The 18,026-nt window shown below is 42.8% G+C and overlaps 1 protein-coding gene across 3 annotated transcripts in view; it reads left to right on the top strand.

The window, feature by feature from the left end:
* The window catches only part of WBP1L (WW domain binding protein 1 like), a 69,797-nt gene that overhangs the window by 29,526 nt on the left and 22,245 nt on the right, over positions 1–18,026 (top strand). The window contains exon 1 of one of the 3 annotated variants that reach the window (XM_084846445.1): positions 15,035–15,280. The exons of the other annotated variants lie outside the window; for them this stretch is intronic. Coding sequence (XP_084702571.1) covers positions 15,254–15,280 — 27 coding nt within the window. The 5' untranslated portion in view covers positions 15,035–15,253. Of the gene's footprint in view, positions 1–15,034; positions 15,281–18,026 lie in introns of those variants that run through there. 3 annotated transcript variants of the gene reach the window in all.

Genomic DNA, 18,026 nt, shown 5'->3' with positions numbered 1-18,026 from the left:
CTCTACACTCAGTTACATGCAGAAACCTTTGCTCTATTGACATACATGCAAGCATATTATGCTTTGAAATCTTTTAAAACTTCTTCATTTTGGAGTGGTGTATGTAATGTTCTAAACCAATATTTATTCCTCGGACTAATATGCATCTACTCCTCCAAGAGCAAGTTTTAACTAGAGGATCACGCAATGGATCTCCCATCATTGATCTTGCAGTCCTCGTTGGTGACAGAAACAGCAGCCATGGAGGAGAAAAGGTTGGGTATGGAAGTACAGAATTTGAACACACCAAACTCTTTCTTTCTGTGTCTGCTTCCTTCCTCCATTCAACCCTGTTTATCTCTCTTTTTATATTTAGCATTCTTTTTTTGCATTTTACTTCTACCAGAATTCTTCAGCTACTGATGGCACAGCCAACTCTTGCTGAAAATCAGGCAGACATTGTTTGCTCTGACCTTTGCTTTTACAGCAAGTAAGCCCCATCCCTTCTCTCTTTCCCTCAACTCTCAAGTATGTGATCCCAGATCCTTTGTTGTCCTCCCCACTCCCCTTGGTGTATTTCTGATGCTCTGGGGTTTGTGGGTACAATGAAGAATAAAAGATTGAGGGTGCAAGGAAGAATAAAAATCATGCCTTAATGGATTTTCTTCTCTTTTTTTTACTGGGAGTGGCACTAGGAAAGGTGCTGAGCAGATAAGGCAGAGGCAATTGGATTACTCATTGGAGGCCAAAGAGATCACTTCTGCAAACAAAACCTCAGCCACAGCCCCACAAAGCAACCATGGAGTTTCACTGGGTCTCTGTTGTTGTTGTTGTTGTTCAGTCGTTCAGTCGTGTCCGACTCTTCGTGACCCCATGGACCATAGCACGCCAGGCCTTCCTGTCCTGCGCTCTCTCCCGGAGCGTGCTCAAGTTCATATTCATTGCATCCGTGATGCTATTTAGCCATCTCATCCTCTGCCGTCCCCTTCTCCTTTTGCCTTCAGTCTTTCCCAGCATCAGGGTCTTTTCCAGGGAGTTTTCTCTTCGCATTAGGTGGCCAAAATATTGGAGCTTCAGCTTCAGTATCTGTCCTTCCGAGTTAATAGCACACAAATGGGCCTTGGCCTAACCTTGCACATCCTGTGAAATGATCAGATTTGTATAGAGGGCTAAAGGATTTCTTGTTGTGTTTTCACACAAACTGGCTTTTCAGTTGATTGTCAAATGTTAAGGTCAAATGTCTTGATGTTCCATAGCGTGATGTCTAGTGTTATTATGAGTATTAACTCACTTTTGACACTTGCATGAGTAAACACTTTGCTAGATAAGCTTAAAATCAAATATAATTTGGACACGACCCAATCAAACTTCAGCACTTTAAATACCCACTTATTTCAGTAGGAGAGAGTTATGCATATGCTTAGTTTTGGCCAGATTACAATTTTCATTAACAATACTAGAATACTTTGCAAGGTTTAAATATTTCATTTATAACCTTAATATGTCACAGCATTACTGTTTTGATTCCAATGAATAAAGTTTTTTTCATTATTTTAAGTAGAGTCGCAACATATTCTGTATACTTCTGGATACTGACAGCTCTGAGCTGAAAATTAAACAATTTTAGAAGGTGATCTCTGTTACGTCTGGTGACTCTGTGTATCTCTTCACCTCCAAAAGTCCAGGACATACATCTAAGAACAATTTAATTATAGGATCAGCAGGTGTGTATACAGCAGGATTTGGAGATCCTAAAATCTCAGTGAAAATGCATTACGTGACTGGCTTTGAGGGAGAAGCTTATATTTTGTCATAAGCTCTGTTCACATGCTGCATAAAGCACAATAAACATCAGATCTAAGATGATGGAATTGCTAAAACCTTTGAAACATGACAAAAGGGAATGACTGAGGATCTAAGTGCCCTGGCACGAAGTGCTCTGCTTGTGGTTTCCTGGTCCACAGCTGAACACAATGTGAATACAATGCTAGACTAGATGGACCTTGGTCTGATGCAGCATGGCTCTTATGTTCTTAAGGCCTTAGGTGCTATGGTTACAGATGGAGTGACCAGGACTCTGCCACATCAAGAGTGCATACTGGTGCTCATTGAGGATAACTCACTGTAGCAATGGGCTGGCATCATTGCCCTCACTAGTTCAGTTATTATCAGCATACACAAATTGACTGTACTGTATCTATCCTGTACTGTACAGAGCAAATAAAAAGTATACGGTGCTGAAAAACTGCAGTGCGGACTTGTCTCTGTCTTCTAAATTGAGCAACAACACACTGTCCCTGTCAAGTTATTTAAAGGACCTTTCATACTCTGCTATCAACAGATTGTATTCTTTGTTTCCTAATGCTTCTGGTACTTTTCTGCATAACTGGACAACTAAAAAAAAAGGTTATGTCCTACTTTGGGCTACCCATAATCCTATCCCTGATCAGGACCATACTTGCTTAGTTTCAGCAGTGCTGCAGCATCAGGCTCTTTCATGCCTGATTTCTGTGCCCAGCTGTTGACAACTTTAAAAGTATGTGTTCGTGTCAACACAAATAAGTTGTAAGAAATAATTGTATCTGAAACTGGATATTCTTCAGATGTGTGTAATTCATCTTATACTGACGTATTTTTGGAGAACAATATAGAATGTCTTGTCTATTTTTAGAACATGTTTATTCTGATATATATTTTGGAGCACTGGAAACATTCTAATTTTAACTTGTTTTCAGGGTTAGTTTTTCATATCTTTTCACCTGTGGCACGGTTTCTGTAACATACAGATGCGCAAAAGTTATATATTTCCAGGGTGCTTTTTCGTGCTTTCTGGTGTGTTAGTAGCCTGACCAAACATAACTAGTGTCGAATTTGTATATGGTTGTAAATCCTTCACTCCACATTTTGTGCTGAGATTCTCAAGTTTCTAGTGACCACATAGATTATACAGAAGTGCCCAGGAGTGTGCACATGCAAATAAGTACCCCATGGCTTACTGTAATGGGCAAGTGTAGTCCAAAGGACAAGGAAGATGCAGTGGTGGTGATCGTGTATGTGGGAGGGCTCATATATACTATGAGTTTTGTATATTTGTCATCCTAGGACTTTGAGCAAAACATATTGCTGACTCTGTGCATTTAATAATAATCCTTCTGCCTCTTGCCACCTCCATGCAAAATGCTTTCTAAAATGTGTTTTGAATGTATGATCTGTTCAATCTTAATAGTTCACAGTGGGTAGCAAAATGCTAAAGACATAAAGTACCATGTTCAAAACATAAAAACCAGAACAACCCTGAAACTTCTGGTATAATGCCAATCCAGGTGCAAATTAGGGTCAGGGCTTATATTACTTAATAATTGTTGGAAGAGGGAATGTGGGCGGTTGTAGCGTTCCTCAGTCCTGCACAGCAGGCTGTACCTGCTAATGTTTATACTCTGTTGTTGTTGTTGTTGTTGTGTCCGACTCTTTGTGACCCCATGGACCATAGCACGCCAGGCCTTCCTGTCCTCCGCTCTCTCCTGGAGCGTGCTCAAGTTCATATTCATTGCATCGGTGATGCTATCTAGTCATCTCATCTTCTGCCATCCCCTTATCCTTTTGCCTTCAATCTTTCCCAGCATCAGGGTCTTTTCCAGGGAGTTTTCGCATTAGGTGGCCAAAATATTTGAGCTACAGCTTCAGTATCTGTCCTCCCAACGAGCAGTCAGGGTTGATTTTCTTTAGGATGGACTGATTTGACCTCCTTGCAGTCCAGGGGACTCGTAAGAGTCTTCTCCAGTACCACAGTTCAAAAGCATCAATTCTTCAGTGCTCAGCCTTTCTTATAGTCTAGCTCTCACAGCCATACATTACTACTGGGAAAACCATAGCTTTGATTATACAGACCTTTGTCGGCAAGGTGATGTCTCTGCTTCTTACTATGCTGTCTAGGTTGGCCATAACTTTCCTCCCAAGGAGCAAGCGTCTTTTAGTTTCATGGCTACAGTCACTGTCTGCGGTGATCTTGGAGCCCAAGAAAATAAAATCTGTCACTGCTTCCATTTCTTCCCCTTCTATATGCCAGGAAGTGATGGGGCCAGATGCCATGATCTTAGTTTTGTTAATGTTGAGTTTCAAACCAGCTTTTGCACTCTCCACTTTCACCCTCAACAAGAGGCTCTTTAGATCCTCTTCACTTTCTGCCGTTAGGGTGGTATCGTCTGCATATCTGAGGTTGTTAATTCTCCCGGCAATCTTAATTCCGACCTGTGATTCATCCAACCCGGCATTTCTCATGATGTACTCTGCATATAAGTTAAATAAGCAGGGTGACAATATGCAGCCTTGTTGTACTCCTTTCCCAATTTTGAACCAATCGGTTGTTCCATGTCTGGTTCTTACTGTTGCTTCTTGACCCTCGTACAGGTTTCTCAGGAGACAGGTAAGGTGGTCTGGTACTCCCATCTCTTTAAGAATTTGCCACAGTTTGTTGTGATCCACACAATCAAAGGCTTTAGCGTAGTCAATGAAGCAGAAATAGACGCTTTTCTGGAATTCTCTTGCTTTCTCCATGATCCAGCGAATGTGGGTGATTTGATCTCTAGTTCCTCTGCCTCTTTGAAACCCCGCTTGTACTTCCGGTAGTTCTCAGTTCACATACTGCTGAAGCCTAGTTTGTAGGATTTTGAGCATCACCTTGCTGGCATGTGAAATGAGCGCAATTGTACGGTAGTTTGAACACTCTTTGGTGTTGCCCTTCTTTGGAATTGGAATGTAAACGGACCTTTTCCAGTCTTGCGGCCACTGTTGAGTGTTCCGAATTTGTTGGCATATTGAGTGCAGCACTTTCACAGCATCATCTTTTAGGATTTTAAATAGCTCAGCTGGAAGACTGTCACCTCCGCTAGCTTTATTGTTCTTAATGCTTCCTAAGGCCCACTTGACGTTTTTCTAGGATGTCTAGCTCCAGTTCAGTGACCGCACTATCATGGCTATCAGGGACATGAAGTTCTTTCCTGTATAGTTCTTCTGTGTATTCTTTCCACCTCTTCTTAATCTCATCTGCTTCTGTTAGGTCCCTGCCTTCTTTGTCCATGCCCATCTTGCACAAAACGTTCCCTTGAGATCTCCAATTTTCTTGAAAAGATCTCTAGTCTTTCCCATTCTATTGTTTTCCTCGATTTCTTTGCATTGTTAATTTAAGAAGGCCTTCTTGTCTCTCCTTGCTATTCTCTGGAAATCTACATTCAGTTGGGTATATCTTCCCCTTTCTCCCTTGCTTTTCACTTCCCACCTTTCTTCAGCTACTTGTAAAGCTTCATCAGACAGCCACTTGCTTTCTTGCATTTCTTTTTCTGTGGGATGGATTGAGTTGCTGCCTCCTGAACAATGTTACGGACCTCTGTCCATAGTTCCTCAGACATTCTGTCTATCAGGTCTAATCCCTTAAATCTATTCCTCACCTCCACTGTGTATTCATAAGGGATATGATTTAGGTCATACCAGAATGGATTAGTGGTTTTCCCTACGTCCTTCAATTTAAGCCGAAATTTTGCAAGAAGCAGCTGATGATCTGAGCCACAGTCAGCTCCAGGTCTTGTTTTTACTGACTGTATAGAGCTTCTCCATCTTTGGCTGCAAAGGACATAATCAATCTGATTTCGATATTGACCATCTGGTGATGTCCATGTGTAGAGTCGCCTCTTGTGCTGTTGGAAAAGAGTGTTTGCTATGGGCATCGTGTTCTCTTGGCAAAACTCTATTAGCCTTTGTCCTGCTTCATTTTGTACACCAAGGCCATGCTTGCCTGTTATCCTGGTGATTTCTTGACTTCCTACTTTAGCATTCCAATCCTCTATGATGAAAAGGACATCTTTTTTTGGTGTTAGTGTTTATACTCTACACAAATATTAAAAGTACAGAAGCCTTGTCTTCCTTTTGCATCTAGCTTCCGTACCCATTTCTCTAAAGCCAAGCCCAAATAAAGAGGGCTTAAAGCCTGGGAAATGCATTGCAAGCATTTGGGGGCCTCTAGGGAGGAGGAATTGCAAATGAAGTTCATGTGACATTCTAACTTGATGCACAGATGGTATCGTTTAGCTTGGGCCTGTATTATGTAAGGCCCATGGGCTAACTGCAGTCTGCTCCCTGATTATTTGTGCCCCCTGGGGAAAGTCCAAATGCCCATTATTTTCAGTTCTTTCCCACTTCTTTTGTGGGAATATCTAAGGTCTGCTAAAGACTCTCAAAATGGGGATGAGAGAAATTCTGGATCATTATGTCTGTAGTACTGTACCTCCTCCCTAGCTGCAGAGGCAGCTGAATTTGGATGAGGACATTGCAGCCAGCCATGACACATGGCCCACTTGGCAGGATGAGCCATAGCATGTCTTGTAGCACTGAGCTTTGCATGCAGAAAGTTCCAGGTTCAGTCCTTGGCACGTCTAGGCAATGCTAGGAAAAACACCCCCCCACCCCACCCCAGATCCTGGAGAGCAGTTTCCAGTCAGTCTACTGAGCTGGATGGACCAGTGGTTGATCTGACTTGGTATAAGGCAGCTTCCTGTGATATGCCTTTCTGCATCTGAAGTGCTAGAAGAGCGAGAGAACAAAGATTAGTGTTGAGAAATTGGGGTGTCAGGACCTGTGGTGTCAGAAAAGGGGGGCTGGGGAGAGTAAGATGAACTCAGAGAAAGGAGCACTCCTTGAAAAGCTGCACATGAGCTGCAGAAAGACCTGTGGAGGGAAAGGGAATAATGGAAGTACTGAGACAGTGTTGTCTCAGTACTTCCTAGAGTATAGGGCAGTGTTGTCAGGGTGCAGAAAGGAGTGTCAAATGAGGCTGCAGACCTGTGAATGGCGAAACAGAAAAAGCAGTAACAGAGGGTACAGAGAAGAGTGCCTTCTATGAGGTGGACAGAGGAGAGAGAGAGGGGTTAAGAGTGCACAATGCTGCAAAGAGCCAATAGTTGCTAAGTTTGCATGGAATAATAAACCAGAATTCCAGAGAATCCTGACTTACTGTTCATGAGCTGCATGCACTAGCATGTAGCTCTCTTTTGCTCCCATTTGGCTCCTCCCACTAGAGGAAGCGGCTAAACTAACCAGGAATCAAAAGGTTTGTGTGTTGTCCAAACTGGGTAAGAGATGCAACAGGCCAGGAGTTCAGGTTTGAATTATATGCTAAGCTTTTGATTCCTGGTCAGTTTAGCTGCTTCCACTGGTGGGAGGAGCCAAGTAGGAGCAAAAGGGCATTGGCGCACAGCTCATGAATAATAACCCAGGATTCTCCAGAATGCTGGCTTATCCTTCAGTACAAACATGGCCAGTGTGTGCTTCAGTATGCAAAAAGAGGATTTTAAGCTAGATAGTGTTGACCATGGTTAGCACTCGTTTAGATGTAATACTGAACTATGGTTAAGGTGGGGGAAGGAGAAATGTGTACCAGTGAGAGAAGGAAGAAACCTATGGCCCGCTCCCAATATTTTAAGAGTCCATATGGTTAAGATATCAGCTAGATTTGTACACTGAGCTGGTGGCTTGCTTTCTTTTTTTTGACATTCTTCAACTGAGTTGAACTGAATTTCTAATAGTTTTTAGGGAAAGTAAATAGCAGTTAAGATGCTACTTTTTAAGCTGAGGAACCTATCTGGGTCTAACACAAAGTTTTGTAACCTTATAGCGACTGAATTTTAAAGAGGTCTAAAACTGAAAACTCAAACAGAAGGGGAAACTTCCCGGTCTCTGATAAATATGTACCCAATGTGTCCAGACATGGGAGTGGTGAGACTTCTAGCCCTGGCATGTGACAGGCGAGAACAGCTGCTGATTTAAGAGGAGCACAAAAAAGATTGCTGAACTTTTAAAGTAGAGGTATAGCAGAGTTAAATTTAGATCACTTTCTTTCATATCATCACTATTCCTTTGGAACTTGCTGTACTCCACTGCTTAAAAGAAAACAGTTTTTGAGCAACAGTCTTTCACTAGTATGAAACTGAGAAGTTTCACTGGTATAAAACTATGGGCTAGGTATAGAATCCCCTTTTGAACAAGCAATAGATATTCATTTTGGATAGCAATGTTGAGCTTTCCTTAACATTCCTCTAAATTGGGAAATAGGGATGTTACTAGGCCCAGACCTTTGGGGCTTGAGCACTGAATCTGTTTGCCAGAGCCTATGCTTCCCCCCCCCCAATGCTACCCAAGCCCCCCCAGGTCAAGATCTTATTTGATTGAGGTTGCTTGAGCTTCAGTCAGAAGAGAGAGCTGCAGTGCCCAGCCAGCCACTCTATAGCAGTACCTCACCAGGTGGCAGCAGCGGGCAGATTGATATTAGAGTACATTTCTTGGGCTCCAAGATCACCGCAGACGGTGACTGTAGCCATGAAATTAAAAGACGCTTGCTCCTTGGGGGGAAAGCTATGGCAAACCTAGACAGCATAGTAAGAAGCAGAGACATCACCTTGCCGACAAAGGTTCGTATAATCAAAGCTATGGTTTTCCCAGTAGCAACGTATGGCTGTGAGAGCTGGACTATAAGGAAGGCTGAGCATCAAAGAATTGATGCCTTTGAACTGTGGTGCTGGAGAAGACTCTTATGAGTCCCCTGGACTGCAAGGAGGTCAAATCAGTCCATCCTAAACGAAGTCAACCCTGACTGCTCATTGGAAGGACAGATACTGAAGCTGAAGCTCAAATATTTTGGCCACCTAATGAGAAGAGAGAAGTCACTGGAAAAGACCCTGATGCTGGGAAAGATTGAAGGCAAAAGGAGGGGACGGCAGAGGATGAGATGGCTAGATAGCATCACCAATGCAATGAATATGGACTTGAGCACACTCCAGAAGAGAGCGGAGGACAGGAAGGCCTGGCGTGCTATGGTCCATGGGGTCACGAAGAGTCAGATACGACTTAACGACTGAACAACAACAACATGGGAAGAGTCCTTCTATAGGCATCCCAAGTCTTATCTGAAGTCTCAGAAAATATCAAGTTGGCTTTTGTCAGATCCTGTGAGATTTTGCTTACCTCCTTGTACTCCTCAGCATTTGGGCTTAGAAAAAAATGTCCCATTGGTTCCAATAGGAGGGGTTTTTTTAAGCTTAAGTGCTTGGGACGGATTTGGGGTGGGGAAGTTTCGCAGCTGGGAGGGAAGGGTTAATCTTTCCCTTCCTACATGCTGTGACTCCTTCCCAAAACCTCTCCCTGCATGGCAATTAAGCTTGGCAAAAAAGGAAGACGCTTCCATTGGATCCAAAGGAAGCTCTCTAAGCCTAATTGTGTGGAGTCTATTTTCCTCCTGGGAGAGTGAGAACTGAGGGAGAGAAGAGTGAAGTGGAAAGGGACACAGAGGGAGAAAAAAAGTGTGGGAGGAGGGACACAGAGAAGCGGGGAGAGAGAAGTGAGTGAGAAAAAGTGGGGGAGACTGAGCCGGTTTGCACAATCGCCAGGCAGTTTACAAGCCACGGTGGCTTGTTAACCATGCTGCACATGCCAACCCAATATGGTTTATTACCCTTGCTGGTGCAACTTACTGTGTGAGGGTGGGTTATTGCCATGGTTAACAAACCACCCATAGCCTTTGGGCTGTTTTTGAATATTCACAATGGCCACTGGCATGTGCCACAACCCATGATGGCTTAAATAAGTCCCAGTGGACTGCAGCGATTGTGCAAATCAGCTCACTGTGTTTATTCTTCTCCTAAAAGGTTAAGCAATCTTGGCAGGATGTCCTCCTCCAGGTGCCACAAGTGTGTGGTAGATCCTAGTCTGAGTATTCCTCCTCTGGCTGCCTCCATTGCCTCTGTTCTTTCCTTTTAAGGTTCCCTCTGTCTCCTCCGTGCTGCTCAATCCTGGCTTCATCCTTCCCCTCCATCTGCTCCCCACTCCAGTTCCTGACCCTTCTAGCCTTCCCCTTTACTCTCCTTCCTAATATTCTTCTGTGCCCACTTTCCTTTCCTTTCCCTCTTCTACTCTACTCATCTATACTCCTTTACCCACCACCCTCCCAACATTTTGAACCACCATTGGATAGAATTGTTCACTTCTTTGTTTTATTTTGTTTTTAATTTATTTGGGCAATGATGATTGGATGAGGGTAATTTATTGAGGTGGAATTTATTAAATTTTGGAGCATGATCTGAATGGGAATTGGAAAACTAATCGTGAGGGGGGAATGACCCCCTGATTCACCGTTAGCTTGTTTGGGGGTTAGTGTTCTGTTAAATTTTTAAATCTCCAGTGCTATCTTTTGGGGAGGGTGTGTGAAAGGGTGGTAGAAAAATACCAGCTACCCTTTCCTGTTCATTTTTTCATGCCTGTTCATAGCCATTATAAATTAATTGTAATGGAAGAGAAACTACTGATATAGGATGATCTTGGGGTGGGTGCCAGTTAATTGAAGAGTTTCTTTTTTGTTGTGGTGATTTGGATGGGAAATTAATTTGCTGGCTTTGACTTCTTTGTAATGTAAATAAATCTTGGTTATTCTAAATTTGCATATATAGAGATACATATTAGCATATGCAAATTTGTGTCCTAGGGGCCTGTGTTTAAAACTTCTAAGCACTTAGCAGTGACCCCAGTGGGAAGGTACCTTGATTGTGCCACTGTAAGTTACTTCTCAAAAAGGAAAAAGATCTAGAAAGAAGATACACAAATGCTAACTGGTTTGTTATTGGATGACCATTCCTAGGGAATGGAGTATAAAAGTGAGCAGAGTCTCCATAGATGTGACAGTCCCAAGTGGTGGAGTGGGAGTCATAGAGAGGGTAACCTGGCTTGCATGATCACCACGGCCCACTGTGGCTTATTTAAGTCATGGTGGGTTGTGATGTGCGCTCAGCGACTTTGACATATTCAGGCCACAACAGCAGCTTGTCATGTCTTGCAAACGTGTCTAGGGTGGGTTGTTGGCATGGCTAACAAACCACCCACAATCTTAAAAAATCCCTTGGGTTGTGAGTGGTTTGTTAACCATGGGAACAACCCACATTTGCTGGGTTCGGATATCATGATAAGCTGCGGTGACTACCCACTATGGCCTGAATACTCACAATGACCCAGTTCACACGATCTCCAGCTCAGTTAATAAGCCACAGTGGCTTGTTAACCACAATGGTTGTGTTCAGATGATTGCGGGAGTGAAAGAAGTCATCGTGGCTTCTTCACTCGTACATGTTGTGCGCACAACAGCAATTTGCATAATTACCCATGACGCAGTGCAGGTTGCCGTGTTGTCCGAATCCGGCATGGTGTGCAGCAAGGATGGCTTCTTACCAGTGCTACAATCCCTACTTCAAGCCGTGGGTTATGGCATGGGTAAGATGCCACCCCTGCTGTGCACTGTGCCAGGTTTGGATGATACAGCAACCTGCACTGGTAATTATGCAAATCACCATCACAGTGCATGTGGGGATGGGGGAAGAAGCTACGATGGCTTTTTTCGCCCCCACAATTATCTGAACCCAGTCAAAGTGTGTACCGGTCACATGCCAGCCCAATTTGCTTAATTACCCTCACTGGCGTGGCTTACTGTGTTGTCTGAACTCAGTGAGGGTGGGTCACGGGTTGAATATGCAAAATGGTGGCCTACATGCGCCACTAAGCCCTGGGGGTTAATTAACCCACTGTGGCTTAGTGTGACATGCAGACTGGCACAGAGTGTTTCCTAAGATAGAGCCCAGGTGGCATGGAGATATAAAGTTCAAAACCAGCTGTTTGAATCAGGCTTGGAAACGAACTAGTTATTAATGCAGATGTTTCAGATCTAGTATAATACGTTCTCCTCACCTCACACTTATTAACAAGCAGGCAGTGGCATTCTGTCCCAGTTAATGCTCCAAGACAGACTTTCAAAGCCAGTCGTGTGTAGAACATATTACAGTAGTCCAGTGTAGACGTTACCAGGCCATGAATGTAGCCAGGTCTCTACAGTAGAGTATAAATCAGGAATGCCCACCAAATACATTTTGCAAAACTAGACACAACTTCCAACTTGAGTATCAAAGTAAGTGACCTAGGAAACTACTGTACTACTATATATGAGTATAATGGCTGGTGTCCAAGCAGCTACATTGGGTGCTCCCAAGTGCATTTTTAACATCTTTTTCCTTTTAAATGGCAAACCACCATAATATAACCCAAATAATAAATAAAACTTATCTCAGTTTCAAAAGACGTTTGCATTGCAGCATGGAAAGCTGATGTTTAAGAATCTCAAGGTAACCTCTGTTAACGGTGTGGAATGCTCCTGTTCAGAGTTCCAGCCAGTTAACAATGCCTGTTTCCAGAATACTCCATTCAGTTCCCTCTCTCTCCCCACCCCCCGGTTTTCCATTCTCCCCACCCCCCATCCCAACAGGCAGCTAGCATTCTGTGACCATTGGGTATGCACAGTCTTTATTGGACAGGTTTGGGGGGGGGGCAGGGAACCAGTAGGGTTTTTTTAATGAAGGTTTTTTTTGTACACTTCAGTTTGAGGAATTCTAAATTAGCATTCTTTTTGAGTATAGCTTTCTAATAGACTATGAATAATCCTGATGGTATTATAATCTAGCCTGCATTTAACCAGTTTGCTAACCAAAATATGGGGACCTGTCAAATAGTTTGAAATCCAGAAAAATTATGTCCGCAGCATTCCCACAATCAGCTAAACTAGTAACCCAATAAAAAAAAGAGATAGATTAATCTAGTATTATCAGAATACTTGAACACTATTGGGTTTTTGGGAGACTAGATCTAATTAAAGACAGGGTGTCTGGTGTTTATTTCTTGGATTCATTTATCATGTATATCATTGGCTATACTGGGGTTCAAGAAGGAATTAGGAATAAGTATTGAGGTTCTACAACACCTACGAAATGCCATTCCTAGAAACACTTTCACATGCTCCCTTGGGACACTTTTTTGAGTAAGACCAGTAGAGTGCTGTCTGGGCTCTAATCCTTGACTTCATTTTCCAGCAAGTTTTGACCAATGCTGTACTGATGACATTCAACAGTCTTGACAGGCAGTAAAAGTCAGCAATAGTACATCTCATTGGCAGGGTCCTGTGTAGGCCTTGCACTTATAGTGTGACTTGGGCCTACTTCTTCCTGATGGGATAAACTGGGCTGTACCATTTTAGATTGTCAGTGGGGTCTCACTTCACTGATGCTTCTCGATTAAAAAAACATTTGGATTTAATCTTGTATCCGACATAAGTAGTTTTTTGTATTTCTAGAATGCCTGGAAGAACCATATTGCATTTTTGGACATGACTTCTCCCCAGTCTTCTCGAGCTTGGATACACTGTGCATATATTCTGATGATGTGTTGATAATGGGTAACATGAGTACTCAAACTGTGTTGACTGGGGAATAGAAGTCAACCCAAGTTGTGTTTGTGTTGGCACCGTGGCTTGAATTGGATCTTAGTATAATGTGAACGCTTCTTTATTTATTACATTTCTATTCTGCACAATACTGCCAAAGCTCTCTGTTTCTAACAAACACCCGAATGCTACCCATTAATGAGCAGGTGGCACATTTCATTACCAGTTGCTTTCACTGGCTCATCGAATGCTTTTTAAAGAGAATTATTCTCAACTTCTTTAGAGATAATTAAATATAAACTTGTACTGGATGGGGTTATACTCCCCACTGAAAACTCAAGCTCACAGTTTGGGTTCACTCCTGGATTCAGCCATAAACCTGAATGCCCAGGTTTTGGCAGTGGCTAGGAGTGCATTTGCACAGCTGAGGTTAGTGCACCAACTGTACCTGTTCCTAGAGATGTCTGATTTGAGAGAGCTTCGGCTGTTGGGCAGTATAACAATGTAATTAAATTAAAATGAAATAAATAAATCTGGCCATGGTTATGCATGCCTTAGTTTCATCCAGTTTGGAGTACTGTATTGCACTCTGTGTAGGGCTGCCTTTGAAAGCTGTTCAGGAACTTAAGCTGTTCAGAATGCTGCAGCCAGACACTAACTGGGGGTGATCATAGGGAGCATGTGACTCCCTTGCTACAATAGCTTCGCTGGCTACCTGTCTGTTTCTAGATGCAATTCAGAGTGCTGATTATGACGAGGCTACCTGAAAGACCACCTGCTGCCATCAGAGGTGTGTTTGGTGGGGACGCAACAGAGGGCCTTCTTGGTGGCCACTACCATGCTCATGAACTTCCTACTGAAGAAGGTTAGGTTGGCTCCTTTATTTTTATTCAGGCAGGCCTTTGTCTTATAAGTGTGCAGTCCGATCGGGATAGGCGGCCACCTCTGAACCTGGAGGTGACCACCTATCCAATGCAGGGCAGGAGCTCTGCATTCAGCCACTGCATTTGCAGCTAGACAACCAATTTCGGCTGTCTAGCCACGGGAAGTGGGGGGGGGGCAGACGCCGGACACCGCATAGGAACCATTGGAATGGCACTTCTGCCCTCCCCACCCCAGCACACCTCCAGGAACGCCCCATTTTTGCCAGTCCGCGCTCCTGTTCTGAGCATGGGGCCATTCCACACTGCCTTTGAGGCAGCACTAGAGGGTGGGGACGTTGGTTCTCAGGGAACTGACCTTGGAGCGTGGGCTCCGAGGTCGGTTCCCGGGAACCAACCTATCCTATGGTCATCTAGCCACTGACCAGCAGCCATAGGATTGTGCCCTAAGTTGATCTGTTGCTGTAGGGGTTTTTAACTAGTTGGGTACTGTATGTTTCTTTTAATGTGTGTTTTTAATTTTTTTATGTTATGTTTTAATTAAGATGTTGTTTTAACCTGTAGTTTATTATTATTAGCTGCCATGAGTGCCATTTTTTGGTGGCAAGGCGGGATATAAATCAACTAACTAAATAAAAGTTTTTCTTAACTTTTTTGAGCAGTCACATTAACATCCACAGTAGTTTTCAGTTAGTTCATTCCAGCATTCTGGTATAAGTGCTTTCTGTTTGCGAACTACTGTGCATTTTCTTCTGTGCAGTAGGCCTCTTTGAGTTGTTAATCAGCAGCTGTCTGAAGTTTTTTCCCCCCCTTGTACTGCTGCTACTGATGTCACTTCCCCCTTGGTAACTGTTACTGCAGCTCTGCTGCTTCTGAGATTGGTCACAGGGAGGGGAGAGAGGGGGAGAGAGAGAGAGCGAGAGCGACTGAGTGCATGCCGTATCCTGGGACCCTGTTTACTTAACATTCGCAGCCAAGGAAGCCCTGGTTTAAATAGGATTGTGGATGAAGCCTGTCCATATGAGATGAGGAAATGATTATTGTGGAATTTTAGAAATTCCTCTATTTAAATCCTTAGCGTGGATTATGAGAATGCAGAATGCCTTTCCTTTTGGGCCTGCGGCAGGTAACTTGTTTTTCGCTTGTATGTTTTACTGATTAGGGTGGAGAATATTAGGTTATGCTGGCTTTTAAAAACAACAACAACTTTGCTTGCTTTGTCAACTGAGTCACTCAAACAGAGCCACTCAGATATCTCCTCCCCTCTCCATTGTGTATGTTCTAGAGGAAAACGAAATGCTGAACGAAATGCTTGTTCCCCCTGTCCAGCAGACAGGGGGAACAAGCTGGTTTTTAGAAACAAGATAAGGATGTGTGTTTTTCTTCACTCTGCATTCTGTGGCTTTTGCTTTTCTAATATGGTAATCTGCTTTCAGAGCTTTAAAACTCTGCTTTCTTCGAAATGTTGGTTTCTGTTTTTTGTTGATGAACTTCTGCTTTAGATCAAGAAAGCAGAAAGTACTCTGGAGTTCAAATCTGAAACTGTCAGATAATGCCTGTACTTTTAAAAACCTATTTCCATATGTGTGTTGTTGTCCTGGAGATTTAAGAGTCCCAGTAATTTGACAATTGCCAATATAGCCTAGAATGAGAAATGGGAGCAACTGAACTGATCTAACTGCTTTCTGACAGTATCTCTCTGACACTGCTGATTTGTACCAAGTCTGAAATTTTCTTAGCCTAGGAGCCATTTCCACTGACCCTCTAGTTAACTGTTGTCATTTGTTCTAGGAGCAGTATGTGATTCCTTGCATGTATCACCTTAGCTATGCTTATTAGGTAGAAAATAGCAAATTAAATTTGAAGGTGTTTGGGTGTATAAGCATTAAGGAACTTTTATTTTTGCTATTTACTGCTGTCAGTTGTAAAACACTGTTGAAAATAAAGCAACTGTCTTTGATTTAAAAAAAACAAACCCAAATCTATTTATTTTGTCTTATATAAAGCTGTTTTAAAATTGAGGCAAGAATTACCTCTAAGATATGACCTTTTGCAATTGACTGCAATACTCACTTGAAGCAGGCAGAGTAAACTTGAATTCACGTTATCTATGTCGCTCTGAATGAAGGTAGGATTACAGTGCGGGGGTCATAGGAGAGGAGAAAAAATGTGGTCTGGAAATTTAAGTGCATCAGTAACATTAGGACATTTCAAGTTTGTTAAGCATGTTAATTCTCCTGAGGAATGTTGAAATTTTGCTGAAGCGCTTGACGTTGAAATTACGTCAGCAACAGATAGCTACGTGACTTTAGAAATCTATCACATCCATGCATATCTCCTTAAAGGAAATTTGGGCACCTTTTGCACTGCAGTTGTGCATTCTGCTGTCAAGCTCTTGTTTACTGACAAGATTAGTCTCAAAGGAGATAATCCAATATCTGAAAACAGTTTACTTACCTATCTTTGTTTTACTTACCTTTTCCTCTTGTCCTTAGCTCCTCATTGCCTAATGTTTGCTCCTGTCTATTGTTCACAGAGCACAGTCAGCTTCTTTTCCAGAACCCAGGTAGGTTTGCCATTTCTCCCAGCAGAAATCTGTATACATTGAATATAGGCTAGCTTTTAAAATAGCTATTGCCTAACACTGAACCTGAATTAGGGAATAAAGCAGTTAGGTGGTTGACTTGTTGGTCAGGCTACTTTAAGCTGGTCAAGGAGCAATCCTGGCTCCATTTCCTTCTCAAGGCTCCAACTTTCAGTCCCCATTGCCCTCAAAATCGTATTGTTGTTGTTGTTCAGTCGTTCAGTCGTGTCCGACTCTTCGTGACCCCATGGACCATAGCACGCCAGGCCTTCCTGTCCTGCGCTCTCTCCCGGAGCGTGCTCAAGTTCATATTCATTGCATCAGTGATGCTATCTAGCCATCTCATCCTCTGCCGTCCCCTTCTCCTTTTGCCTTCAGTCCTTCCCAGCATCAGGGTCTTTTCCAGGGAGTTTTCTCTTCACATTAGGTGGCCAAAATATTGGAGCTTCAGCTTCAGTATCTGTCCTTCCAATGAGCACTCAGGGTTGATTTCCTTTAGGATGGACTGATTTGACCTCCTTGCAGTCCAGGGGACTCGTAAGAGTCTTCTCCAGCACCACAGTTCGAAAGCATCGATTCTTCGGCGCTCAGCCTTCCTTATAGTCCAGCTCTCACAGCCATACATTACTACTGGGAAAACCATAGCTTTCATGGCAGAGAGTTCTGACAAAATGTGGTCCACTGGAGAAGGAAATGGCAACCCACTCCAGTATTCTTGCCAAGAAAACCCCATGGAACGTATCACAAAATCGTATACCTTGTGTTTAAACTTTTAAAGAGCCTGTTTGGGCCATTTTTCCCTCCTACAAGATTTTCCATGGAAGCAGTGCATTTCTATCAAATGAATTGTTTGTGCTTTCTTGTTTGACAGCTGGGCACCATAAGCAGTAGCCTTATTAGTTACTGTCCGTTTGAACCAATAGCAGTTTCCGTCCAGCATAAACAGCTCTATGCTGCGTAAATATGATAAGCACTCTGTGCTGTATAAGCCAAGTGTGTGCCAGTTTAATTCTACACTATTAAATTTCCTGATTTCTTATGTTAGTTTTTCTGAAAATGTTTAGACACTGGGTTATGAACAAATAGGAATTTATTTGATTGTGCCTGGGACAGTAACTAAAGCAAATGCCCAGAAATAGTTTGCTAGATACATCATAGGTTTCTTATTCATTTAACTGACAGCACCTGCATTAAGTTTGTCTTCTAATATTTTTTCCTTGACATTTGTCTAGGACAAATTGTACTTCATAATGAACCACAAAACTTTTAAAAGCAGAAAAATAATGCC

The sequence above is a fragment of the Heloderma suspectum genome, chromosome 3 (assembly GCF_057233095.1).
Source record: "Heloderma suspectum isolate Gila_16-S chromosome 3, 16-S_ref, whole genome shotgun sequence".
Lineage (NCBI taxonomy): Eukaryota > Metazoa > Chordata > Lepidosauria > Squamata > Helodermatidae > Heloderma > Heloderma suspectum.
This window is presented reverse-complemented; position numbering and strand designations above follow the sequence as displayed.